This window comes from Oryza sativa, chromosome 1 (assembly GCF_034140825.1).
Source record: "Oryza sativa Japonica Group chromosome 1, ASM3414082v1".
In the NCBI taxonomy this organism is placed as follows: domain Eukaryota; kingdom Viridiplantae; phylum Streptophyta; class Magnoliopsida; order Poales; family Poaceae; genus Oryza; species Oryza sativa.
The window spans coordinates 3956341-3982793 of NC_089035.1; the positions used below are offsets into that span (position 1 = coordinate 3956341).

A 26453-nucleotide genomic window follows, 5' to 3' on the forward strand; every position below is an offset into this window, starting at 1 on the left:
TTGGTGGCATGAGGTAAAGAGAACAGCAGTAAGGTGGTGTTTGGTTGGAGGGACTAAAGTGGGGCTAAACTTTAATCCCTCTCACAAAAACAAAAACAGTAGTAAGGATGGATGGATGCAATGTGTGTTCAGAAATGACAGCAGTTGGACTCTGAAATTTGCTGCAAAGGTAGCTAGTAGGGGATACTCCTATATAAAGTGGTCACAGAAAGATTTGTGCCATACTACTCCAGTCAATGCAGTGCAGTACTCATCTTGTCATGGAAGTTGGGACACTGCGTAGCAGCTGCAGGAGTGTTCAGGTAAAAAGGATTTGAGTCAGAGTTCAGGAATTGTTCTCCTGCTAGTAGTACAGAAACTAGCAATCCTCTGAATTCGTGTGAAGCAATAAGCCAAGAAAGATCTGCCAAGACACCACTGCATATCATGATATTTAATCTTTGCAGAAAAGAATTGGAGATGAAAACGAGCTTGCAAAACAGAAAAGAAAAAAGTTCTTCAATCTGAAATGACTTGACATTGTCACACTTCGTCAGAATTACTGTACTCACAGTTCCATACTTCCATGGCGATCCATTGGCCGATAGCCCGATATATCTTGTGTTGCACCGGGATGAACAATACATTGGATGGATTGTTCATGGCTCCTTGTGGTACGGAAGAATCGATTCGTAAAGCCTATACTCGAGAAGGCTGATCTGCAGCTAGGCAAAGCATCAAACATTGTACAGTAGAAAACAAATGCAGAGAAACTTGAGAACGAATGGGTTGGGTTCAGAGGCAGCCAAGCCAAAAACACCTTGTAGAAGCAAGAGAGAATCATGCAGTAGCATTTCAGGCTTTGATTAACGTGGCTTAGCATCTTTGATGTCGGGGAAAAGATGGGTTGCTAATCTAATCAATGGGATTAAAACGGTAACGAGAGTGGTTGCCTGGTCAGGCAGGTTCTGATTTCTGAAACTTTAGTTTGACAACAGGTGGCCTACTTCTCGAAGATGACCGTGGACCAGTGTTTTTTTACTGCTAGATTACTACTGTACTAGATTACACTAATGTGAATGAGGATGAAAAGGAAAAGTTAATCTCGGACCATATGAGGAATGTTTTACTGCTAATGCATCATTCGTTATCTTTCTGAAAAGGCAGACTCTGAAGAAACTCGTTCTGCATCGAACCAAAGTTTCTGATTTGCAAGTAATATTCAGTGTTGCAAGTTGAATTTTTTTTAGATAATGAATGTTGCAAGTTGAATACACTAACACAGTAATAGATGCGGATAAATTATATAAAACCGCCAAAAAAAATATTTGAACCTACTAAAAGAGAAGACTTTTAGGCAGACAAACAAGTCAGAACAATGCAGTGACAAGAAGACTAGAAACTGTTCAGAGTCTCCTCTGATGCAGTTTATTCACATCGGTTTTTACAAATGCATCTGCTTATGATGATCAGCATCTAAAACCGTCATCATTATCTAAAAAATCTAAAACCGTCGGAGCTCAATCGAATCTAGACCTAAAATTTTCAAGTCCCAGAGAGAGAGAGAGAGAGAGAGAGAGAGAGAGAGAGAGAGCAATCATCTCCTCTCTTTTCTTTAACCATCCATCCATTTGCAAAGCAAACAAAGCAAAGCAAAGGAATGTCAATCGATCATAGCTAAGCTAAGAGCTGGAGGATATGAGGAACATTCAGAACCCAAATCCGAATCGACCCAACAAGAGATATGATTTTTTTCCCTAAAGGAAATTCCCTCTCTTTTCGATCTTTCCACTTGCATTTTCTCAGCTTTGCTGCTCATCAATCAGAGAAGAAGAAACAAAGTTGGATGGTGCTTTACTCTAAGAACCTTAACCGGTGACAATTAGCATCCCGTTGGATTCCTAATGAGCAATGGCCGTTCCTTTTCTGCATCGCTGCCCACATTGCATTATTCTCCTCCTTAGCCCCCCCAAGCATATGCATGCAAAAACCGCGGAATAACTAAGGGAGGGCCCACATGTCAGTGCGCTCTGTTGCTGTCTACACTAGATACTTACACACGCCTATTATAGAGACATGTCTCGAGCACATTGTATTCTCAGCTGATAGTGAATACTGTAGATCTTTTTTTAAAAAATAATGGGTATTTCATTGAGTGACAGAATTACGGGTTGTTTGGTTCGGGACCTTAGGGGTTGTTTGGATGAGTGCCAAATTTTATTGCCCTTGTAGCGCGCTTTGGCGACTTAGGACTAGTTCGGTTATCAGAAGTCGGGCCATAGATGTTCAATCTCTGACACCCTCTTACAAGACTAAGTTATTAATCTCGCTATACCTTTTTAAGTCATTGATGTTTGGGATCTAGCTAGTTTGTTATAGGGTATTTTGTCGTAACTATGGCTACAACCAAACAAATATTTAAGTTGCTTGCTTAAGCTGAGACGTGGTAAAATATGGCAAATTATGGACACAAACCAAACCGTCCTATCTTTGGCCTCGTCTGTATGCAGGGATGCACGTATGTAAATATAAAAGTAGTGGAGTACATTGTAAATCCTGGTGTACATGGAGTTGTAACCATAGTTCTACTTTTCTTTCTTACTTCCATGTGATCCGGAACGATTTTCCAAGAGAACTGACAAAAAACACACACAGCAAGTAGCAGTAGCACTGTCATGGATGGAACCGAGGCAAAATTCAGAAATCCGAATAGCAAACACCACCAAAAAGTACACACTCAACACTGGAGAACAAAAAGGAAAAACTTGGGGGTAATTAATCAAAACCTCGGTCCATCGATCGATCAGATCAGACCATGGAATTTAGAGCAGGGCAATGCAGGTAATTAAATTAAATTAACCAATCAACAAGATCCATCCATGCTGACGATCTTGTTCCAGTACACTCACTGCTCATTGGCCCGGAGGCCGAAGAGAAGATGGGGGCAAAGCTCGCTGGGATCATTTGGTGTGGAAAGGCGAGCGAAAAAAATGGGAAAAGAAATGGCAGCTCTAGGACTAGTATCAGCTGGTGGTATTGTATGCATGGGTCGGAGAGAAATGAAAAGAGGAGGAAGACGATGAGGGAGGGGAATATTCTTGGCGTCGGGCCAGACAAAAGGGATATTCAGAGGACGATTTTGGTCAGGGAAGGCAGGCCACCACTGACCAAACCACGCGTGTCACGACGACAAAGTTGCCTCAACGGCTCAACGGTTAGACCCAGGGTTTAACTTATCACTAATTTTTCGAAGTGAAAACAGCTCCTTACTGATTTGCCAAAAGCTGATAAAAAAACAAAAATATTCGATCAATACCGTACGAAAACCGGCTAACATAAACCGATTTTTCACAAACGAAAACTTAGTGCAACATTTCTATGAATATATACAAAACTTTCTATGAGACATCTTTGAATTTCCGATCAAATATGAGCCACTATGTATAGCTTTGTCATCCTTCTTGTAAAACATTTACAGAGGCGGGGCTCCTATTAAAAACGTCAGCTGTACGAACAAATCATTTTATCGATGGACCGCTTAAAAAGGTCACATGTATATATCATTTCCACGCAAGATTATATCCACTAGCGGCTTCTTGTCCACCTGTGGAAACAACCATTTTCACATGCCTTTACTTAGAGGCGGGCACAAAACCTGCCTATAGAAATGCATTATTTAGCCCGCCTAAAAAAACGTTTAATTCCGTATGTGTAGGGATAAGTGTACATATCAGAACAATTTTTCTAATGCTACAAAACATGTACCGCAAATTCTTTAAGTGCTTGCTCCGTAACATATTATAAGTTGTTTTGGTTCTTTTAGTCAAACTTTTTATAACTTTGACTAAATTTATCGAGAAACAAGCTGACTTTTGTAATACCAAATCAGTTCCATTAAATATAATATTAAATATATTTTGATTGTATGTTTGGTATTGAAAATATTGCTATAATATTAAATATGTTATTGAGATACCGATGTCATATCTTAAACTTTACAAAATTATAATGGTATGGTTCCAAATTACCCTATTTTTAATAAATTTAGTCAAGCTTACAGAAGTTTGATGAAAAAAATAAAACTACTTAGGGTGTGTTTAGTTCACGCTAAAATTGAAAGTTTGATTGAAATTGGAATGATGTGACGGAAAAGTTAGAAGTTTGTGTGTGTAGAAAAGTTTTGATGTGATATAAAAGTTGGAAGTTTGAAGAAAAAATTGAGAACTAAACCAGGCCTTATAATATAAATGGAGGGATTACATGCCTAAAAACATGTAGCGTGAGTAAGACCAATGAATTCATGCATGCATAGACAACAGATGTGCAAGCTAGTGTTCCTGTACACACATGCATGTATTGGTCTGTACCTTGTACGCGAATATTCTTGTCTCTGGACCATGCAAATGTATATGCATGCATATATATACTTTTGGGGCATGTACATGTACGGTGTTCAGGTACGTAGATGATATACGTATATACGTATACATGGGCTAGCTATACGTTGGATATATAGCATGCAGTACGACGACTGCGACCATGCCGTTCGTACAGAGAGAGAGAGAATCCATGGAAAAGGTAGGGATTGGAGTCTTGTACCTCAAGATTGCCCCAAGAAAGCGACCAACCCTAATTATTGCACAGGGAATTCGATGCACTAAAACACACACACACACACACACAACACCTTTCTCCCACCTCTTCTTGTGTGTATGAACTAGCTAGAGAGAGAAATCAAGAGAGAGAGAATCTTCTTAGCTTCCTCCCCAATTCCTAAAAAGCCAAGAGTAGTAGCAGCAGGGAGATTCTCACATTCTCCTTCCCTTCACCCCTCTCTTCTCTCTCTCTAAAGGACACCATGTCTTCCTTTGTGGTGTCCTTTTGTGCGTGTGCTTCATATCCCCCTCCAAAGCCTTAAGATATTCCTTGCTTGAGCCATGCTGATATATTCCCTTGTGAATGCAAAGTGTGCCAGTCCTCCTATCTATCTAGCTATCTCTCTATCTACACACACTCACTAGACTACCATATGTGCTATAACAGTGCCACAACATGCATATACATGTACATAAACACATGCATGTGTGAAGAAGAAGAGCACAGAAGAATTTTGGAGCTTGTGTGTGAAGGGATGCAGCTCACCCCTTTTCAAAGCAAAGAGACCTAGGGCATGCGATCTTTTTTCATATCTTTGGCTTGAATTATGTGTGATATATGCTTTTAGTACTGCTTTACCCATTTAATTCCTTCCTCCTTTGATTAATCATGTAAAGAATCTTCACCCATTAGAACATCAACCAGTAAAGAGAGAGAGAGAGAGAGAGAGAGAGAGAGAGAAAAGAAAAGTTGATTAATTGGCCCTTGTCTGTTGGATGTGAGAATCTATGAATATCGGTATCGATAATTCCCGGTTGAAATTTAGGTACTAATATAGATTTCTTTTGATTTTTTGTAATGCAAGTTGGGGAGTTGGGAGAGAGAGGGTGGTGTGATTCCCACAGCTAGGTATATCTGGTGATTATCCCCATTGCAATATGCTTTAAAACCCAATATTAGGTAAAATGTAAATATTCCCCAAGACACCTAGCTGGGTTCTCTTAGACTCTTGCAAGGTTCTCTTTGGACTACTTTGAGCTTTGAGCTCATCTTTAATTCGATCCCTTGAATCAGACGCACCCCGGCGTTAAGCTTTAGTTTTCCCCTTTTTCCCTGCTGCATTTGCCCGGTAGATTCTTAGATTTGTTGTAAAGTTAAACTTACCACAGAAATGAGGCAGGCAGCATCTTGATCTGTAAAAAAAAAAAAGGATTAATGGCAAAGAAAGATACATTGAGATCATAGCAGCTGATCAGCTAGGCTAAAACAGTGTAATTTGAACAGGACAAGAAGACGTGGCTAACAAAAGTTTCAGTTTTTCAGTCACGCATGCATGCTGAAAAACAAAACTGCATGCATGCAGTGTACAAACACTGATCAGAGATATTCAGAAAGCAGGCAGTACATATTTGAATGGAGCAGAGAGAAATATATATATAGATATATATATATATATAGATATATATATATATATATATATATATATATATATATATATAGAGAGAGAGAGAGAGAGAGAGAGAGATCTAGAGAGAGAATGCAATGCATGGTGCAATATATGCAATATGGACCCATCTGGTCGTAATGTTAGGAGATATGTTGATTCCCCTGTTGGTACGTAGTACATGAAACCTCCTGCATGCAGAGGAGGAGCAGAATTAACCTTTTTCTTTTTGTTTTTGTTTGCCTTTGATCTTTGCAAGAAGTTACCATGCCTTTGCTTTATCCCCCTATCTCTCTCTCTCTCTCTCTCTGATCTCTCACTACTGTTGCTAGCTAGCTATAGCTGTTTAGCTAAGTGTATATGTGCAAGATCATACAAAGCTAGCTTTTCCTTTTCCTCTAAATCCAACTTTATTCTCCTCTTCCTTCTCCCAAAACTCTCCCTTAAAAAGAAGCTGATTCCCCATCTGATCCCTCATCAAAACCCTTCTCACATTCGATCTCGATCACTCACACTTACACTCGCAGTTTGCACAGCTACTTCATCTCAAGTAGTAGTAGTAATATACTAGCTAGATCGGTCGGCTATTTGCTGTAGCTAGCTAGCGTGAGCTAGCTTGGTTTGTAGAGCTTGTATACTTGGAGGGAGGAGATCGATAGCCATGGCTTCTTCGTCTTCTGACCTAACCCTAGACGACCACCACCATCTGACGGCGGTGGCTGCGGCGTCGGGGCAGGCGACGCAGAAGCTTCAGGAGTTCTTGTCACGTCTCGAGGAAGAGAGGCTCAAGATCGACGCCTTCAAGCGTGAGCTCCCTCTCTGCATGCAGCTTCTCAATCATGGTGAGTAATTGTATGTAACCTAAGCTAAATCGATCGCCATGGCTAACCCTAGCGAGGATTGGTGTGTGTTTGCAGCTATGGAGGCGTACAGGCAGCAGCTGGAGGCGTACCAGATGGGGAGCCAGCATAGCGCCGCGGCGGCGGCGGCGGCGAGGGCGCCGCTGGTGCTCGAGGAGTTCATACCGGTGAAGAACATCGGGATCGACGTCGTGGCGGCGGACAAGGCGGCGGCGGCGGGGGGCAACAGCGTGTCGTCGGAGAAGGCGAGCTGGATGGTGTCGGCGCAGCTGTGGAACGCGCCGGCGTCGGCGTCGGCGGCGGACACGGCGGCGAAGGGGCCCCAGACGCCCAAGGAGCACTCGGAGCACCACCCGCTCGACACGAGCCCCAAGCTGATCACCGCGCTCGACGGCGGCGGCGGCGGCGGCGGCGCGTTCCTGCCCTTCTCCAAGGACAACGCCATGGGTGACGGATCAGCCGCCGCCGCCGCCGCGCTGCCGGAGCTCGCGCTCGCGCCCGCGGAGAAGGCGGCGGACGCGATCACCATCGCCGCCGGCGAGGTCGACAAGAAGCCGTACGCCCACGACAACGGCGTCGTGGCGAGATCGAGAGAAGCCCAGAACGGCGGGAAGCCGCCGTCGACGCCATCGGACGGGCAGGCCGTCCCGCCGCCGCCACAGCCCCACCGGAAGGCGCGCCGTTGCTGGTCGCCGGAGCTGCACCGCCGCTTCGTCAATGCTCTTCAGATCCTCGGCGGCGCCCAAGGTACAGTACACCTACACATGTAACTCGATCAAGATCGAACACCATGATTACATGCCGTACCAAAGATGAAAAGACAACAAACAAATTAATCTTGAGCTTGCGTTTTTGTTTTGTTCTTTGCAAATTAAAGTGGCGACCCCGAAGCAGATTCGCGAGCTGATGAAGGTTGATGGATTGACCAATGATGAGGTGAAAAGCCATCTCCAGGTAGGGTAATTATCATCTCATCATGCAATTCATCCATCTCACGTACGTTCTTAATTAAATACTGTTTAAATTGATCATTGACTACAAGACAGTATGATTAACTGATTGCTAGACATGAATGCCATAATGAGCATTTTGATCTGAATTTTTTTTTGTTTGGGCAGAAGTACAGGTTGCACACAAGACGGCCGATGCCGTCGCCGGCGCCGCCGACGGCAGCGACGCCGCAGCTGGTGGTGCTGGGAGGCATCTGGGTGCCGCCGGAGTACGCGACGCAGGCGGCGGGGCCGGCCATCTACGGCGCGCACCCGGCGACGCAGCCGCACTACACGGCGGCGGTGGCGGCGCAGGAGTACTACCACCACCACCACCACCACCTGCAGCACCACCCCGCCGCCGCCGCCCTGGTGCACCACCGCGCCGTAGCCCCGCCCCCGCCGCTGCCGCCTCAGCAGCAGCTGGCCCCTCCCTACAGCGCCAAGTCGTCGGCGTCGGCGAGGCTCGGGTCCCCGGACTCCGACGGCCGTGGCAGCGGCGGCGGCGGCGGCGCCGCCGCCTCCGGAGCCGGAAGGGACATGTCCGAGAGCATCGAGGAGGAAGGCGAGGGCGAGGAGCGGGAGGACGACGACGACGACGACGAGATGGCGGCGACCAACAACGCCCACGCCGTCGACGGCGACGACGACAACGACGAGATCAACACCACCACCACCACGAGCGCGGGAGCGATTAACTACTAATTAATCAACCAAACCAACCAATCAAATCACCACGCGTCGTAATTAATTACTCATTAGTAATAATACTAGCTAGTAGCTTAATTAATCGCGCTAATCCGGGAGATTAATTAGCGTCACCTGGAAAAAGGGAAAAGTGATTTTTTGTTGGCGCGCGCGCGCGGAGAACGGGAGCCGAGCCGAGCCGAGCCGACCAGAGAAGGAGCAGGAGCTTGAGCTTGTCTCACTCGTTGATGTGATGCATATGTATGGAACTATGGATCGATGGATAATGTGAGGGCTTTACTTTGCTTTTGCTTTTGCTGGTTTTTTTTTCTCCCTCTTGTTTTTCTTCCTTTTTTGGGACTCTCAGCTGTTCCTGATTTAATAATCCGGTAGTACTAGTAGTAAATATCAAAATTATGTGATGGTGGAGAGATTAAATATGAGCTAGATGTAATTGTTTGGGAGATTATGTTTGTTGTTGTTGTTAAGTTGAGAATTGTGAAGAGCCACCAATAATGCATAATGCAGGGTTTGCTTCTGCAATTAATGTGATTATATGTGAATGGTTCTAATTAATAGTAGTTGTTATGTTTTGGTATGCACAAATATAGCATATGACATTAAATTTTCCAATGGGATAATGATATGCTTGGTGGTACCAAGGCTGTGTTCAGAACCTTTGTTCCAACTTCTCTTCTCGTTTTTCGCGCCCACGTTTTTCTAAACTGTTAATAGGTGTATTTTTTCAAAAAATTTCTATACGAAATTGCTTAAAAAATCATATTAATCATTTTTTTAAAAAAAATAGTAAATACTTAATTAATCATGCGCTAATGGACCGTTCCGTTTTTCGTGTGCACAGCTTGTGCTGGGAACATAGGGTTCTGAACGCAGCCTAAGTACTCCATCCGGCAAAGATTACTTGATATTTCCGACAGCTAAAATCCATTAAGCGCAAGTTATTTTGTTTGTCCGAAACGTCATATAGTATTATCGTCCAGGGAATATATTGCAGCTTTACCGCTGTAGAAGCAATCCTGACACTTTGAAAAGCAACAGCCGCATCGATTTTCAGGAATTTTTGCGATGGCTATTCAGATTCTTGATGTTTTATAAAAGTCTACTGGTCAAAGTTAATTTAGTTCTTTATTAATTCTTCGCATAAATAACACCCTTTTCACCATATTTTGACTATAGGAGAATATTTTTGGAGACAAACATATCAACTCGGTTGACTCTTTTATTTGCAAGAACTTTGATTATTACACTTTTAAAAATGAACTTTGATGATTACGCAGTATTACAGCGGTTTTAGCCTGCAATCAACTGCAGGCCCATGAATACAGTTTTAGCTATACTAGTGATGGACCATTATGGGCCAGGCCGTATTTAACAGCCGTCTCAGAAAAGGAATAAGTTTATCATGACTTCCTCACTCTCGCTCCTGATTGAATTGCTTCCCTCAACCGTAAAACCAGGTATAATACATCTACCATCTTCGAAAACCGGTTCAAATTGACTTCTTTGTTGGTTTTAGAAACGGTTTCTACTGACGTGGTATGTTGGCAGCATCAACAGGTAGAGCCCACGTGTCAGGGCTCTCCTTTATTCCCCTCCTTCTCTCCCTACAGTGGGAGACTGCTTTGTCCCCACCCTCTTCTCTTCCTGCATTGGGAGACTACTTTGTCGCCATGGCCCAGGTCAACGAGGCACTCGAGGACCAGGCGCAGGTGGTGGCCTTGTCGGCGTGTACGACGGCCATAATAGCCCCAAGGCGGTGTAGTTGATCAACAAGAGGCTCTCCTCCCACATCGAAGGAATCATCCAAGCGACTATGGTGGCGAGCCAAACCTAGAAAGGTGCAGTGATGGTGACGAGGTAGGAGATGAGAAGAGGGTGGCGACGCAAGGGTTCCAATTGCATCCTCCAACATGTCTCGTCTCTGCTACCGTCTATGACGAGAGAGGGTACCACCTTCCTCGGCTCGTCAGTCCGACTTGCCACCACCAAAGCCCTCTCCGGAGTCCAGTTCGCCACCACCACCGTCCTCTTGCTGTTGAAAGGTCGGAGAGGAAGAAAAGGGGAGAAAGGTGGGTTAGCAAATGAGGTAAGTTATTGACATGTGGGTCCCAAGCGCTCAATCAACGAGTCATCCGTGGTCAACCTACCGTGCTAGGTGAAATTGCTTCCCAAACTATTAAATGAGTCGATTTGCACTAATTTTTTTTAAGTCGGAGAAGACATTATACCCGTTGTTACAATTGAGGGAGACGATTCAATAAGAATCAAGAAATGAGAGAGAGAATATAATTTATTTCCCAAGAAAAACACATGCATATACTACTATTTCTGGGCCGAAACGAGTTGAGCATGATGCCCTCATCCCACCTGTCCGATCAAATAACAACGCTTTATATTCGGCACCGAAAGATTGAGAGGAAAACTAACATTTTTCGCGGGTACGTTTTTCAAATGATTTAACAGTACGTTTTTATTAAAAAATTAAAAAACTATATTAATATATCTTTTAAAATTTGAATACGCTAACTACTCATCATTTACGATCTTCTCACATCCTCTCCTCTCAAACAAACTAGATTCGTCGCTGCAACCCAACGGTCTCCGTACTCCGGCGAGCCGCCGTCCCGCTCCAGACGCGGCGCGGCCGTCTCCTCCGGCGCCGGCCAAGATCGAGGTGGATAGCAACACTGCAACACACATAACTCTAGAAGTAATTAAATATCTCTCTCCACGGCCACGTGCGGCCATGTGACGGCGCGACGTCCCTCTCGTGGCCTCAGCCGCCCTGACATGGCACGGGCTTCCCCGTGCGGCGAGCGGCCGGCCGGCCGCGATGCCCGCCGCGGCGGCCGCGCGCGCCACCTGCGTCGCTTCGTCAACTCCCCCATCCTCACCTCGCTGTAACCCTCACAGTTGCGAGATAATCTCCGAAATGCCACTGCTCGTTTGTACCGAGACGATCCTCTCACAGTGGCAATCCTGTGATAAGTCACTCTGATCAGGGGCATTCTCGGTGATCAAGGGTGTAACCCTCTGTTTCTGGGTCACTTCGTCGCAAAGTCAACCCCCAATACTATACTAGAACCCTTGATTGATTCGATGATGCAGAAGGGGAATTAAGGTGTGGAAAAAGATAATGCGGGGGAAGCATCCATCCATCAGTGTTGTTCAGTGGTGGTAGATTAGATTCCAGCTGATCCAATCTGGTCCGGGAATTTTTTCTAGATCTGACACCACATTCTGGTCAAATTCAGAGATCCATGCTGCTCTAGTCTGTACTAGAGCCGTCCTTGGTGAACAGTTCTTCGACACTCACCTCACTCTCATCGAGGTCTCCCAGCTTGAGGAGCACTGAAGAAATTTCTATGTTGAGGTCAGTGATCTGATCATCTGATCATGCAAGCTGAACAGGATTAGTTAGATATGCTGCAGAAATTTTATTAGATTTTTTGCATTCTTCTGCAAGTGTTACTGCATAGTTGTGTTCATCCAAGTTGATACTGATCTGATCATGCAAGCTGAAAAGGATTAGTTTTACTGCATTGTTGTGTTCATCCAAGTTGCCAAGAAGTGTGAAGATTTTGATGTCAATCACTCACTTGGTCAAATTTGATCCAAAGCAGCGTTGCTAAATTCATCTGAGTTCAGATTGCGAGTTTGTGACATTGGGTTTGGTTTTGCGCAGCAATGGTGTCAAGAAGTCTGCAGCTTGTCGGCGCGTTGCTGCTGCCGCTGCTCGCCGTCGTGTCGTCGTTTGATCCGTTCCACCGTGATGCGAACCCCATGGGCGGCGGCGCCGGGCAGGGCCCCTTCATCCCCCACGAGTACGTCCGCTTCGCCGACGTGAAGCGGCAGTGCAAGTCCGTGCTCTCCTCCGCGGCGGAGCTCACGTTCGACGCCAACCGCGCCAACGGCCTCATGCCGGAGCTGTCCTTCGTCAAGGGTGACTGGAAGCACGACGGCGACGGCGACGGCGGCGGCGGCGCGCCGCTGCTGCCATTCGACGGCACCGACGTGGCGGAGGACGCCGCCGCCGGGGCGGCGCGCGACCCGCTGCCGCTCGCGTCGTTCTCGCTCACGCACGTCGACGCGGCGCGGCGCGGGAGGACGGCGCTGAACGTGAGCGGCGTGCTCGGCGTCGCCATCTCCCGCAACGGCACCGGGCCGGAGATGGGGCCGTACGTGTCGCCGGAGTTCAAGGTGTGGCCCGGGAACACCGAGCTGAAGGTGCTGCTCGAGGGGGTGTACACCGAGAACGACGACGGCGAGAGCGTGCTGTGCATGGTCGGCGACGCCGTCCTGCCGGCGCGCGGCGGCGACGCCGCCAACCCGTGGGGCTGGGCCAAGCACTCCGACCGCGACAGGTTCCAGCCGCCGATCACCAAGGACGGCAACATCCTCCTCGTGCTCCGCTACCCCAAGACGCTGACGCTGACGACGCGCGCCGTCCACGGCGAGCTCACGAGCACCAATGGCAAGACCCACGCCGCCTACTTCGACGCCGTGCACCTGCTGTCGCAGCTCGGCGCCTACTCCAACTACCAGTTCGGCTCCGAGGAGCTCGTCGGCACGGCGTGCAAGCCCCACCCGTACCGCGACGACGTCCTCGCCGGCGGCGGCGGGGACAGGGGGCTGTACAAGGGCACCTCCTTCTGCGGCATCCTCGACAGGTTCACGTCGGAGGACGTGCTCGCCGTCGTGCCGAACTGGAGGTGCAACACGACGGACGACGCGCTCTGCCGGCGGCTGGGGCCGTTCGAGACGGACAAGGCGGTGGACGCCACCGACGGCGGGTTCGCCGGCGTCAGGATCGTGATGCAGGAGGTCCGGTGCGAGCCGAGGACCGACGGCGGCGAGATCTCGGCGAGGGTGTCGGCGGTGTTCCGCGCCGTCCCGCCGTGGGAGCACGCGTACACGGCGGCGAAGCGCAGCGGGCTCGGCGGCGCGACGATGTCCGCCGAGGGCGTGTGGCGCGCGTCCTCCGGCCAGCTCTGCATGGTGGCGTGCCTCGGCGTCGGCGCCAAGGCGTGCCACTCCCGCGTGTGCCTCTACCTGCAGACCACCTTCTCCGCCACTCGCCGCAGCATCACGGTGGGCCAGATCACCAGCATCGGCGGCGGTGCCGCCCACTTCCCGCCGCTGACGTTCCAGCGGACGGTGCACCCGATGGAGCTGTGGAGCCGGTTCGGCGTCACCGGCGGCGAGCCGCTGAGCTTGGCGTACAGCTACACCAAGACCAAGCAGGCCGGCGAGTTCCTCCGGCGAAGCGAGCCGTTCGACTTCGGCACCGTCATCGCCAAGTCGCTGCTGAGCTACCCGAGGAAATCCGGCGACGCCGCCGACGAGACGACGAGCCTCTCCAACCTCGCCGAGGAGCTCACGCTCCACGTCGCCGCCGTGCCGGATCCGTTCCCACGCGGACGATTCGAGCGGCCATTCCTTCAGCTTGAGGTGCTCTCGCTCGGATCGCTCGTCGGCCGGGCCTCGCCGGCGACGTTTCCGGGGACGCCAGCTGCGGTAGGGCAAAGCATGGCATCATCATCGTCGTCGACGACGACGAAGCTGGATGCGACGGCTATCCTCAACGTGTCGGCGGAGCTGACGATCTCCGGCGACGCGTACGTGAACGTGTCGACGCTGTCCTTGGAAGGCGTGTACAACCCGGTGGATGGCCGGATGTACCTCATCGGCTGCCGGAGAATCCAGGCGCCGTGGCGAGCCTTCTCGGCGATGGGCGGCGTCGAGGAAGGCATGGACTGCTCGATCGAGGTGAGGGTGGAGTACCCGCCGACGACGGCGCGGTGGCTGATCAACCCGACGGCGAAGGTGCACATCGCGAGCACGCGCGGCGGCGGCGACGACCCGCTGCGGTTCAACGCGACGGCGCTCCAGACGCTGCCGATCCTGTACCGGGAACAGCGGCAGGACATCCTGTCGCGGCGGAGCGTGGAGGGGATCCTCCGCGTCGTGACGCTGGCGGCGGCGATCGCCGCCGAGTTCAGCCAGCTCATGTACATCAAGTCCCACACCGACGTGATGCCGTACGTGTCGGTGGTGATGCTGGGCGTCCAGGCAGTCGGCTACAGCGTGCCGCTCATCACCGGCGCGGAGGCGCTGTTCGCGCGCATCGCCGCGTCGAGCGGCGACGGCGGCGCGACGCCGCCGCCGTCGTACGAGGTGGACAAGAGCCAGCTCTACTGGACCATCGACTGCGTCGTCAAGATCCTCATCCTCGCCGCGTTCCTCCTCACGCTCCGGCTGGTGCAGAAGGTGTGGCGCTCCCGCATCCGCCTCCTCACCCGCTCGCCGCTGGAGCCAGGGCGCGTGCCCAGCGACAAGAAGGTCCTCGTCTACACCTCCGGCGCGCACCTCGTCGGCTTCGCGGTGGTCCTCGCGGCGCACTACGTGAGCGTGCTGGCGCGGCCGGTGAGGTCGGAGGCGTCGTACATGGACGCGCGCGGCGAGGCGCACGCGCTCCGGGAGTGGGCGGTGACGCTGGAGGAGTACATCGGGCTCGCCCAGGACATGTTCCTGCTGCCGCAGGTGATCGGGAACGTGGTGTGGCGGATCAACTGCCGGCCGCTGAAGACGGGGTACTACGCCGGCTTGACGGCGGTGAGGCTGCTGCCGCACGTGTACGACTACGTGAGGGCGCCGGCGATCAACCCCTACTTCGCGGAGGAGTACGAGTTCGTGAACACCAGCCTCGACTTCTACTCCAGGTCCGGCGACGTCGCCATCCCGCTCGCCGCCGTCGCGCTCGCCGCGGCGGTGTACGTGCAGCAGCGGTGGAACTACAAGATCATCAGCAAGACGGTGAAGACGCAGCAGAAGAAGCTGCAGCACCTCGGGTCGCGGGTGTACGAGCGACTGCCGTCCATGTCGTCGGCCAACTTCGAGGCCGAGCTCGTCGCCGGCGTCAACGAGGGCGTCGGCCATGGCCTCCGCCGCGACGCCAGCTTGAGCTAGCTAGCTACACTGCTACACCTCATCGATCAATCGCCTCTCTTAATTACTCAGTAGTCTTCTCTTGTTGCTTTCTTAGGTTTTTATGATGTTCTTCTTCTTCTTCTTCTTCTTCTTCTTCTTCTTCTTCTTCTTCTTTATTTCTTCTTAATTAGATCTTCAGATTCTTCTTATGATATCCAAATGTACTCTACTACAAGTTCAATAAAGTTTTAGTTTCTTATAGCTCTTTGTTCACATTTCTGCACTTCTTGTGTGTGTGTTCAGCTTATGTGACACAAAGTGTTCGTGCTGACAAATTACTTTCCGATATTGCGTGCTCTTGGTGAACACATTCCAAGTTTCCAATAGGTAACTAGACAATGATATTATTTGATTATTATAGATTGTCAACGATGCTAAGATGATTAATTAGCAGTCTTCTTGTTTGACAATTCTGTCAAGCAAGCTTGCTTGCTAGTTAGTTAATTACTACACTGATTTGTGCTTAACTTCTGCCAAGTGAATAACTGAATATAATGCACCTAGTTGTTGGTTGGTGTTTAAACAAATTAAGCATTCTACCTACATGTAGGTGAATGAGAGTGTCAGCTCGAGTGATATCTCTTGCTCCTGCTCCTGATGCTGGATAGCCACTGCTGCCTCTGTTGCTCCACTGTAGGAGGACACCTGCAGCTGATCGGAGCTGCCGCCTCCGCCGGCGCCGGCGCCGGCTAAACGCTGAAAACAATTTCAAGAAGAGAAACAAATGAAGAAAATTACAGTGACCAGTTATGTTGCTTTTTTAAAAGACAAAAACACTTTTTACTATCATAACTAGTACTAGAACAATGTGATCTTGACATTTTATTATTATTCCTTTTGCTGTTGCTGTTGTTCAGTTCGATACAGATAGCATGCAGTACAGACCAGCACACTGTCATGCATAGCACTGAAAAGGACCATAGCAGAAAACAGAGTTTTTCTTTTCTTGGCAATTAACAACAGAGTTACTAAAAGCCCATCTTTTTGCTTATACTTACACTTATCAACCAAAATTTAAATTTTCAACTTTATGATTTTGGAGTTTTTTTTTCATCGAAATTTATTTTTTATTATTTACTTTTCACTAAGAACACGTATATAAAAGTTTTATTCACAAATTATTTTTTATTTGCAAATATAACGTCAAACGATGGGGGCCTTAGGTCAAGAGATAAAAGAAAATGATGAGGAAATAAACCAAATTGGTGTGCCAAATTCAAGAACTAAACACAAAATATATGTTCTTGTGTCCAAAATGAATGCAAAAGAGAAGACAAGAGATCGATGAACTCAAATTAACACACACGCTCTGACCTCGTCGTGGCGGCGCGAGACGTTGCCGTCGTCGTCGACGAGGTAGCCGGCCTCGGCGCAGAGCGCCCGGAGGACGTCGTTCTGGTCGGCGTGCTTGGGCAGCGCGTACCCGGCGCCGGCGCGCAGGCCGGCGTAGATCCTCGTCGCCACCTGCCGCCGCCGCCGCTCCCGCTGCCGGTTGTTCTCCCGCTCCCGCGCCGTCGGGTGCCGCAGCGACGTCGTCACCCCGCCGCCACGCCCCCTCCGCCGCACCGTCCACGGCCCCCGCGTCGACCTGATGCACCCCCTCCTCCCCGCCGCCGCCGCCACCGCCTTCGTCCCCGGCGCCATTGCCGCCGCCGCTTCGCCACCCGCTTCCTCTCTCCCAGATGCTACCACCTGATCCATGAGCTTGGCTAGCTTGAGCTCGAGCACTCACTCTCACTGATCACTTGCTCACACACACACACACACACACACACTCACTCACCTCTCCAACCAACACGGCAACACACCAACACAACACGAGTATTTATACATGAATTGCCATTGCCATTGCCATGGCCTTCTTCTTGATCCCCATTGTGAAAATAAAGCCAAGTGCTCCTAAGCTAGCTAGCTCATGAGACTTGTTTCTATGTGCATGTAAGATGCATCTCTCTATCTCTCTTTTCATGAGAGGAATAAGGTGGTTGGAGGCATGTAACATATGTGTTGAGTATAGTACAAATAAGTGGAGGAGAGAAGAAGGGCAACAGAGAGAGGGGCTATTTTTGCCAGAAAAGGAGGAATCGTTTTCATCCCAAGTACTTCCAATGGTTTCATGCCCCCATTTGGATCTCCTCTCTATATCTACAGCCTTTCTGGTTAAGCTAGCCCTCTTGTCTCCATGCATCCAGATGCTGCAGGTTCAGTAGTGACAGAGACACAGAGTGAGTGAGTGAGTGAGTGGAGCCTAGAGAAAACCAGCTTACAATTGCATGCATGCATGAAGGGAATTGATGCTGTGCATGCAACAGTCCAATGCCAGTATGCCACTGTGCTAGTGTGCATGCATATGTGGCTCTCATTGCATATGCATGCAAAAATCATAACCAAATTGTATCTCAGGTGTTGATCTTTCAGTTTCCTATAGCAATGCGTGATATTTGAAGTATTGTTAGTCTTAGAAATTTCAGGATGGCTAGTGTCATGAGGATGGATTCTAATCTCTCGGGTGGACATCCACTCGTTTCTTGCATGTCACCTAAATGATTATGAAAAAATTTCAAAAAAAAACACAAGATAGTTTAATATGTAATATATCACTTCACAAACATGCAAGTTCAAATTCGATTTCTACAAGTTGTAACGAAAATAACAAATCAAACTCTAACTAGTATACGTATATTCACAGTTAAATTTATTGTTTTTGTTACAACTTGTAGAAGTCGAATTTGGACTTGCATGTTTGTGAAGTGATATATTACATATTAACCTATCATATCAATTTTTTTGAAATTTTTTCATAACCATTTAGATGACATGCAAGAAACGGGTGGACATCCACCCGAGTGTTTAAAACAGTTTCCCCTAGTGTCATTGATTAGTTGGGTGGTCAAAAGGGGAGCAAGAACCACCAGATTTTGATTGCTCATGAGACATGTGCATTAGAATCTATAAAATTCTCACGCATGCTTGCTTACATTTTGGGGGTCACGGTTCAGGTGTGCCACACTCACACTGGTTTGGTTGAACTATGATGTGCAATTGTGCATGCATGCATGCCAACTGAGAGCACCAGCCAACACCAGGTAGATGAAAGGATATAAACACGGGTAAGCAAAATTATCAAGGAAGCCTATGACTAGGCAGACAAGTATTTAATTTGAGCAAAGTTCAGCATGATCCCTAGCTGTATTTACTGAATTATTTAGCAGTTTTTCACCCCACGTATATGTGAGAGGCAAATGGCCATCTCTGAATTTTTAGATTGTTTTTTTGGTTTGTGAATAAGGCTATATAGTACATTGCACAATGTACTTATGATCTGCTAGTGTGTGTTGGTAGATGAGAGGGTTCTTCGATGGGATTTAACCACATATGCTGCTGTGAAGAGGTAAAGACAAACATAGCAGGACAAGGATATAAAGTAAAAAAGGAGATTACCACACCATGCTGCTTCAGAAGTTCAGACACGCTCTGGCTGCTGCATTTTTCCTGGGCCAATCCAAACTTCAGTTTAGCTCACCTAGCTTTCAGTGTTATACAGAATTACAGTTTACTGCACGAAGAACCTTCATGTATTCACTGCACATAGGAGGTTTCTACCCTGCAGTAATAGTAGTACTAAGTACTGTAACTTTGGTTAGTCAGAGTGTCAGATGCTCATGCCAATCGATCTTCATCATGTTCATGGCATGCACATTGCTCTCTTTGCCCACCCCTGCTGAACATGATAGAGAAATTCATCACTTACCGTGCTGCCATTTGACAGAAAATATCTCTTCAGCTGATCAGCTCGCCAGGAAAAAAAAATCTGAGTTGATTTGCTACTGAACTGCACAGCACTGTAATGATAAATTACACGGTCTCTTTGCTTATAGCCTTAATACTGCAGTACTAGGAGTAACAACAACTATATGCACTCCAGTTACTACAAGATCGAACCAGTAATCCGGTATACCGCCAAAATCGCCACGTTTCACTTCGGGATTTCGAAATTGCTCTGAATTCCTGCGAATGAGAGAACCATTTGGCAATTTTTAACTTGTAAGCAGGAGCAAACGAACATATATGCAGGAACAAAACATCACGACTCAAAAAATGAAAGATGGTAAAAGCCTGAAATGTAATCAGAAATTGTTCTCTTTTCTACTTTTCTCTTCAGAAGTTCAGAGGAAGTCTCTCTCTCTCTCTCTCTCTCTCTCTCACACACACACACACACACACACACCAAATCATGTCAGGAAAAAAACAAAGCACATTCCCAACTGCTTGTCCCTGAACTCCCGGTTGATTTGATTCTCCTTTCCTCCTCCTGCTCCACCTGCACCTAGGTTTCCTGGGATTACGCAGGAATTTACTCTGCTCCCGGGGGAAGAGAAGAGAATTTTACAGCTACTCCAGTCTCCAGGCTTGCAGCATCTGATCTGATGACTGTCTGTGAGCTGCAGTTCATCCGGCGTCTCAGTCCAAATCGATCCAATCAATCTCATTCTCGTGGCTGTTCTTGGTGGTGATGATTGGGCGGGAGGAAATTCTCGGCGCCGCAGCCTTCCTCCTCCTGCTTGGAACGCCGCGAAAGGCGTCGGCGCCATGACGTCTGCTTCGTCAGAATCGCAATGGAGAGAGAGAGAGAGAGAGTCGTCGGCTAGCTCCATGGATCGACGCCGCCACGCGGACTGCGGCAGGAACCCTCGCTTCGCCGGCCGGCTCCCCGCCGCCGGCCTGAGGAAAAGTTAGGTTTTTTTTTTGGAAAAATAATGGATTCTTAAGCCTTCTACTTTTATTTTTTTTCTAATCAAACTTCTTTAAATTAAAAAAATGACAACGCATACAACACCAAATTAATTTTACTAAACCTAATATTTAATATTTTGTGTGGAATTTTTTATATTTTTCTATAAACTTATTCAAACTTAAAAAATATGAAAAAAAAAAAAAACGACTTATATGAAACACTTAGGCTGCTTTCGTTGCTGGGAGATTGAGAGAGAAAACACATCTTTTTCGCGCAGACGCTTTCCGAACTACTAAATGGTATATTTTTTTGGAAAACTTTTCTATAGAAAAGTTGTTTTAAAAAATCATATCAATCCATTTTTAACTTTAAAATAATTAATACTTAATTAATCATATACCAATAACTTACCTCGTTTTACGTATCTCTTTTCCATTTTCCTCAAACACAGCTTAGGGCTTGTTTGGGGAGCTTTAGATTCTGAGAAGCAGTTGTTTGGTAGCCAGCTTCTGAGAATCTGGAAAAGCTCTGAAACCCCGTTTCTCCAGCTTCTGGCTTCTTAATTCATTTTTCAGAATATGTAACTACAGATTCTCAGAAGCTGTGAACTGTTTGGGGCAGCTTCTAGCAGAAGCAGCTTTTGGGAAAAGCTGCAGCTGGGATAAGCTCCCCCAAACAGGGCCTTAGGCTCCTCTTGATTCAATGGTATGCACTATGCAGGTATATTTTCAGCGCACTCGAAACAAGAAAACTCAGTAGCACATAATTAATTAAGTATTAACTATTATAAAATTGAAACATAGATTTATGTGATTCTTTTAAACAATTTCTACATAGAAACTTTTAGTAAAAGCACACTATTTAGTAGTTCGAAAAGCGAGAAAGTTAAAGTTTGGAGATGAGAAAAGGTACTAAGGCCTAGGTACTCTATAGGCTTAAATACGCTAAATAGGCTTAACATGTTAGCCCAGCCCAAGATGTTTCCTGCAAGAAACGGTGGGCCTGAACAGAGCGGCCATGTTAGTCCGAGACCATTTGCGAATTAATGGGCTTCTCTGAAACTCTGAACTTTTTCCTTCCTTTTTTTTTTTTTTGCGGGGACTGAAACTCTGAGCTTTTGATGTGCTTCTTTTCTTCTCGTATCCTATCATCAGTTCAGAGAAGTTCAGGTGCGTGTATCAAACGAAGAAGAACAGGATCACCGTCCTTTTCTGGTCGTTCCATCACACATTCACATTGCCAAGAAGACATTTTCATCGCTTGTGAACTCTGAAGCCTGAACATTTACTAGTACTACACGGGCGAGGCGATGGTTTTGGTTTTTGTATTGTTTTCTGCAGGCAGAAAACAGGTCTGAACTTTTCCTGTCACGCACTCACACGGGAATACTCCTGGATATATACTTTCAGAGTCAAAGAAATACGAGTATTTGCAAGTTTGAGCCAGTAGTAAAATGATGAAAACTGAGACAAGACCCAGCTTCAGCCGATAAGCAGTAGAAAAAGCAAATTACAAACTTGGCTCTGATTGTTTGAAAGCTCGTGCCGGAAAACATGCCTCCGATTGTTTGATTTGAGACTAATAAACCCTAGAAAATGAGTAATCCATATGTAAAACTTTTATATATATATATATATTTTTAAACGGTTTAAAATCCAACATTAAAAGGACTCAAAATCAACTTTAAAACTAGGTTCTACTGTAAACTTCAAATTTGGCTATGCTGATTAGATAACTAACTACTCCCTCCGTACTAAAATATAAGAGATTTAGGGATGAGACTTTTTCTAATACTATGAATTTGGACATGCTCTTTGTCTAAATTCGTAGTATTGTAAAGTGTCACATTTATCTAAAATCTCTTATATTATAGGACGGAGGGAGTATCACAAGCTAAAAAAAAATCCTAAAGGCCATTTTGGTTTGATACTAAAAACATACCCTACCAATTTGTTGGCAAATTAAATAGTATATATGTATTAGTTTGGATTGAGACTAAATGTTTGTTAGTGCCCCTATCATATTTAGTCATATTCTAAAAGTTTCTCAACTATACCGTGAGAATTTAGCTTTATATTGGTAGCGATCTAAATGCTAGCTAAATAATTTTACCCTACCAATATTAGAATTTAGCTTTATATTGGTAGCGATCTAAATGCTAGCTAAATAATTTTACCCTACCAATATTAGAATTTAGCTTTATATTGGTAGCGATCTAAATGCTAGCTAAATAATTTTACCCTATTAATATTTTGGTAGTGCCAAAGTTTACCAATAAATTGGTAGAGTAAAGAACCAAACAAACCCTAAAATCAACTCTAAAATTGTCAGCACTAAAATTAAGTTTGAAGATTTTTTTTCTTTTTTGATAAGCTGACTAGTCTAGGCCCTATTGTTTAGATTCCAACTTTTTTCTTCAAACTTATAACTTTTCTGTCACATCGAAATTTTCTACACATAAACTTTCAACTTTTCCGTTATATCGTTCCAATTTCTTTAAACGTCTAATTTTAGCGTGTAACTAAACACAGCCCCTATGTCTGATTTGGTGGGCGTTATTAGCTGATGCCTTGATGAGCTGATTAACTAGCATTGTCACATCAAACCTCTAAGCACAGTGAGGTCAGGCCGGTCAGTGGGGTGCTCAACTGCAGCAGCAGCAGCTGAACCAAAACCAAAACAGCCCAAAGGTTCGTCAGTATTCGTACTCTTCCTCTAGAGAGTTCAGTTCACACGCCCAAGAAGTACAGTACACCATTTGACTGCAAAAATCTACTGCTAGTAGGAGTGTGGTACTTGCTAGTACTTCTACGGCTGTGTTCGCATGTGGATGATGGGAACATAGTGTCTCCGCACGGAAAACGGAGCGATCTATTAGCACGTAATTAATTAAGTATTAGCTAATTTCTTTTTTAAAAATAAATTAATTTGATTTTTAAGCAACTTTTGTATAGAAACTTTTTGTAAAAAATACACCGTTTAGCAGTTTGAAAAACATGCATGTGAAAAACTAGTGATTTGGGTTGGGAACCTGGAGGTCCGAACACACCCGTAATGATGATGAATTTTGGGAAATTTCAGCACTCACAAAACACTCGAAGGCTGGAAATTAGGCTGCCTTTGGCAGTGAGCTTTCCCAACTTTTACCCATGTTTTCCCCGTGCGAGTTTTTTAATCGGTTAAAAGGTGTGTATTTTTTTTTGAAAAAATCTATAGAAAAGCTACTTTTAAAATCATATTACTTTATTTTTTTTAAGTTAGCTTTAGTTAATCCTTAATTAATTATATGCTAATGAGCTGTTTCGTTTTTTTATGTTGGAGGGAAAGGTTCCCAACTCAGGGCAACCCTATGTTTATGACTTTGGCCGTGTTTAGTTCCATTTTAATTTTTTTAAAGTACAAGGACACACATTTGAAGAATTAAATGTAACTAATAACAAAACAAATTATAGATTCCGCCTGTAAACTGCGAGACGAATCTATTAAGCCTAATTAATTCGTCATTAGCAAATGTTTACTGTAGCACCACATTGTCAAATCATGGCGTAATTAGGCTAAAAAATTCGTCTCGCAATTTACATGTAAACTGTGCGATTGGTTTTTTTCATCCACAATTAATGCTCCATGCATGTGTCCAAACATTTAAAGTGACGGAAAAGTTAGAAGTTTAAAAGTAACTAAACACAACATTTGTTCAGGAGGATGTCAAAATCAACATTATTAAATTTTTTATTCTTAAATGTTTGGCACATTTTAACGGTACCAAATTTCGATAATGTTGGATAAGTTTAGTTGATAGCCTGATCAAAATTTGGTAGTATTTTTTATAGGAAAAAGTTTTTGAAAATACCAAAATTTACTAAGGTGTCAATGATAATAAATTATTTAATTTGTTACTTTACCAAATTTTGTGACACGGAGCCACGGATGCAGTGCACTACTCCCTCCGTTCCAGAAAAAGACAAACCCTAAGTTTCCATGTCCAACGTTTGGCTATCCGTCTTATATGAATTTTTTTTATAATTAGTAATTTTATTATTGTTAGATGATAAAACATGATTAATACTTTATGCGTGACTTGTCTTTTTAATTTTTTTCATAGTTTTTTTAAAATAAGACGGATGGTCAACGACACAAAAATGTAGGGTTTGTCTTTATATATATATATATATATATATATATATATATACACACACACACACACTAAGGAAGTAAGTACGAGTGCTACACTTGCCTCCATTGAGGATGAGAGCTCGAGGTGGCTAGTAGTCCCAGTGAGGCGCATTTCTCCAAATCCTCCAGGATCACAAGTGGAACGCTAAGGGCCCCTTTGTTGACGAAAAAAAAATCGAACACACCGGTCTGGGAGATCTGCTTAGCTTCTGTGTAGGTCCAAAGATTGATGAGATGCGGGCGTGCCAGTCAGTTTGATCCTGCAACTGACAAGATATGTAAACAGCAGATCAAAACAGCCGATCGGCTGACAAGCCGATGGAGTAGTTCCAGCCGGTAGCCAATAATAGCCGATGCCGATACCAGCCGATAGCGATAGGGTTTAAGCAATCGGCTATATGTCCAATGTAGATAACGATATAAAGGCAATCGGCTGATGATGATGCAATAAAATAATAATATAATCCAGTATAAACCAATCGGCTAGCAATGATATGATAAATAAGCATCGATCCGAAGGTTAAAGCACACATCGGCTGGAGGTCCGATGTCATGAAATCTACAAGATTAGATTAAACAGTGAAACCTTTGTTGTCATCGGCGAAATCCAACTTATATGTATGTGTAATCCTTATGAGCCGATGCAACGTCCAGATAACTCACCGGCTGAAACCCCGATGAAACCCTTATTGGCAATCAAGAAGCAGGCTAGAGATTATGGTTCTAAGCACGACTTAGTAGATCAAACTTAACCGATGCAGCACTAAGTATGAAAAGAAACATAATATCTAGATTTTTAGGATGGTAAATGTCTGAGCTAATCTAATCTAGCAACGCGATTTAGCTGATATCGGCAGAAACCCTAAAACGAGAAGCAGCCGATAGAGCTAAATTGATATGCTAGGACTAGATTAATAGAGACATATGATAAATAGGTAGGCAAATATATCATCCAAACTAGAGCAATCCAAGAGGTCGAATGTGCTGATGCAGCCTTGAATGACGCCGATGTAGATGAGACAATTGCCTGGGCCGACGGAACATTGGACTTATCCCTTCGTCGGAGATCGAAGACGATGCAGCCCCGCGTCGGGTGCCAAGTTCCGCCGGAACATAAAAAACAAAAGTAGAAGTAAAAAGGGTAGCGATGCACCAAATTGTATTGATCGTAGAGATAGATTACATAGACCCCGGGTGTACATATTTATACCCATGGGTTGATACAAGTCCTTGTCGGATAAGAAAGAAACTAACCTAAAGATAAAAGGAAAATATAAAGTCCTTATCGGACACTAAACACACTTTCCTAAAGATAAAAGGAAACTAACAAACTATTCTTAATTAATAGATAAACTGCCATGCCGCATCCTTTTTAAACTCGTTCAATTAGGGATAAGCTTCCTTTAGTAGATTGATTTCCTTAACCGAATATAGCAGGAATCCGACTATTGGCGACTTGATAACTCCCATCGGCTGATTCCGAGATGCTGCAGCCGATAATGATTCTAAGCCGATGACGTCTTTGCCGATTACCAAATTTCACTGTTAACACCCTTTGAATCACAGGGTAGAAAAAACAGAGGAATAGGAAAAACACAGGATTCTGACAGGAATTAAAATGTAAAACAAAGGATTGCAAAACACATAAAAAAACAGGAATGGTCGTTTGATTGGAGCGCAGTAAAAACGCAGGAATCGGATGAGAGAGATAGACTCAAAAGAATTTTTCCAAGAGGTTGGAGCTCTTGCTAAATTTCCTCCAAAATCCACATGCAATGTGCCATTCCATAGGAATTTCATAGGATTTGGAAAGCTTCAATCCTTTGAATCAAATAACCAAATAGGAAAATTTTCTATATAATTTAAATCCTATAAAATTCCTATATAAATTCTTTGATTTAAAGCGGTCCTAAGTAAGGGTGGGGAGGTTGCTAGCTCCATGTCGAACAGAAAGAAGCAAGAGTCTCGAGTCTCCCACT

At 45.6% G+C, this 26453-nt stretch overlaps 3 protein-coding genes across 4 annotated transcripts; 2 read left to right on the forward strand and 1 right to left on the reverse strand.

Moving 5' to 3' along the window:
* The first annotated feature begins 6501 nt into the window (after positions 1-6501).
* Positions 6502-9131, forward strand: LOC4326224 (transcription factor NIGTH1-like). Of its 2 annotated transcripts, none has more exons than XM_015775857.3 (4): positions 6502-6861; positions 6937-7626; positions 7757-7833; positions 7998-9131. In XM_015775857.3, the coding sequence occupies exons 1-4, from the start codon at positions 6681-6683 to the stop codon at positions 8571-8573; spliced, it is 1524 nt and encodes a 507-aa protein (XP_015631343.1). In that variant the 5' UTR covers positions 6502-6680; the 3' UTR covers positions 8574-9131. The 2 variants fall into 2 exon arrangements, with proteins under 2 accessions (XP_015631343.1, XP_015631351.1); XM_015775865.3 differs by having other exon boundaries at positions 6532-6825.
* A 2678-nt stretch (positions 9132-11809) lies between these two features.
* On the forward strand, positions 11810-15767 carry LOC9270565 (uncharacterized). The gene is made up of 2 exons (XM_015776186.3): positions 11810-11949; positions 12262-15767. The coding sequence occupies exon 2, from the start codon at positions 12264-12266 to the stop codon at positions 15543-15545; it is 3282 nt and encodes a 1093-aa protein (XP_015631672.1). The 5' UTR covers positions 11810-11949; positions 12262-12263; the 3' UTR covers positions 15546-15767.
* A 339-nt stretch (positions 15768-16106) lies between these two features.
* Positions 16107-17210, reverse strand: LOC112937942 (BES1/BZR1 homolog protein 4). Its single transcript, XM_026023253.2, has 2 exons — positions 16881-17210; positions 16107-16262 (listed from the first exon to the last, which is right to left on the reverse strand). Exons 1-2 carry the CDS (start codon positions 17208-17210, stop codon positions 16107-16109), a joined length of 486 nt encoding a protein of 161 aa, XP_025879038.2.
* Between the last annotated feature and the right edge of the window lie 9243 nt (positions 17211-26453).

Excerpts from the sequence above, each read along its gene's own strand:
- LOC9270565 (XM_015776186.3), top strand. The coding sequence starts at position 12,264 with ATGGTGTCAAGAAGTCTGCAGCTTGTCGGCGCGTTGCTGCTGCCGCTG.
- LOC4326224 (XM_015775857.3), top strand. The coding sequence starts at position 6,681 with ATGGCTTCTTCGTCTTCTGACCTAACCCTAGACGACCACCACCATCTG. Across the intron at positions 7,627-7,756 it reads GATCCTCGGCGGCGCCCAAG|TGGCGACCCCGAAGCAGATT; the intron begins GTACAGTACACC and ends TGCAAATTAAAG. Across the intron at positions 7,834-7,997 it reads AGGTGAAAAGCCATCTCCAG|AAGTACAGGTTGCACACAAG; the intron begins GTAGGGTAATTA and ends TTGTTTGGGCAG.
- LOC112937942 (XM_026023253.2), bottom strand. The coding sequence starts at position 17,210 with ATGGCGCCGGGGACGAAGGCGGTGGCGGCGGCGGCGGGGAGGAGGGGG. Across the intron at positions 16,263-16,880 it reads TCTCGCGCCGCCACGACGAG|CGTTTAGCCGGCGCCGGCGC; the intron begins GTCAGAGCGTGT and ends AATTGTTTTCAG.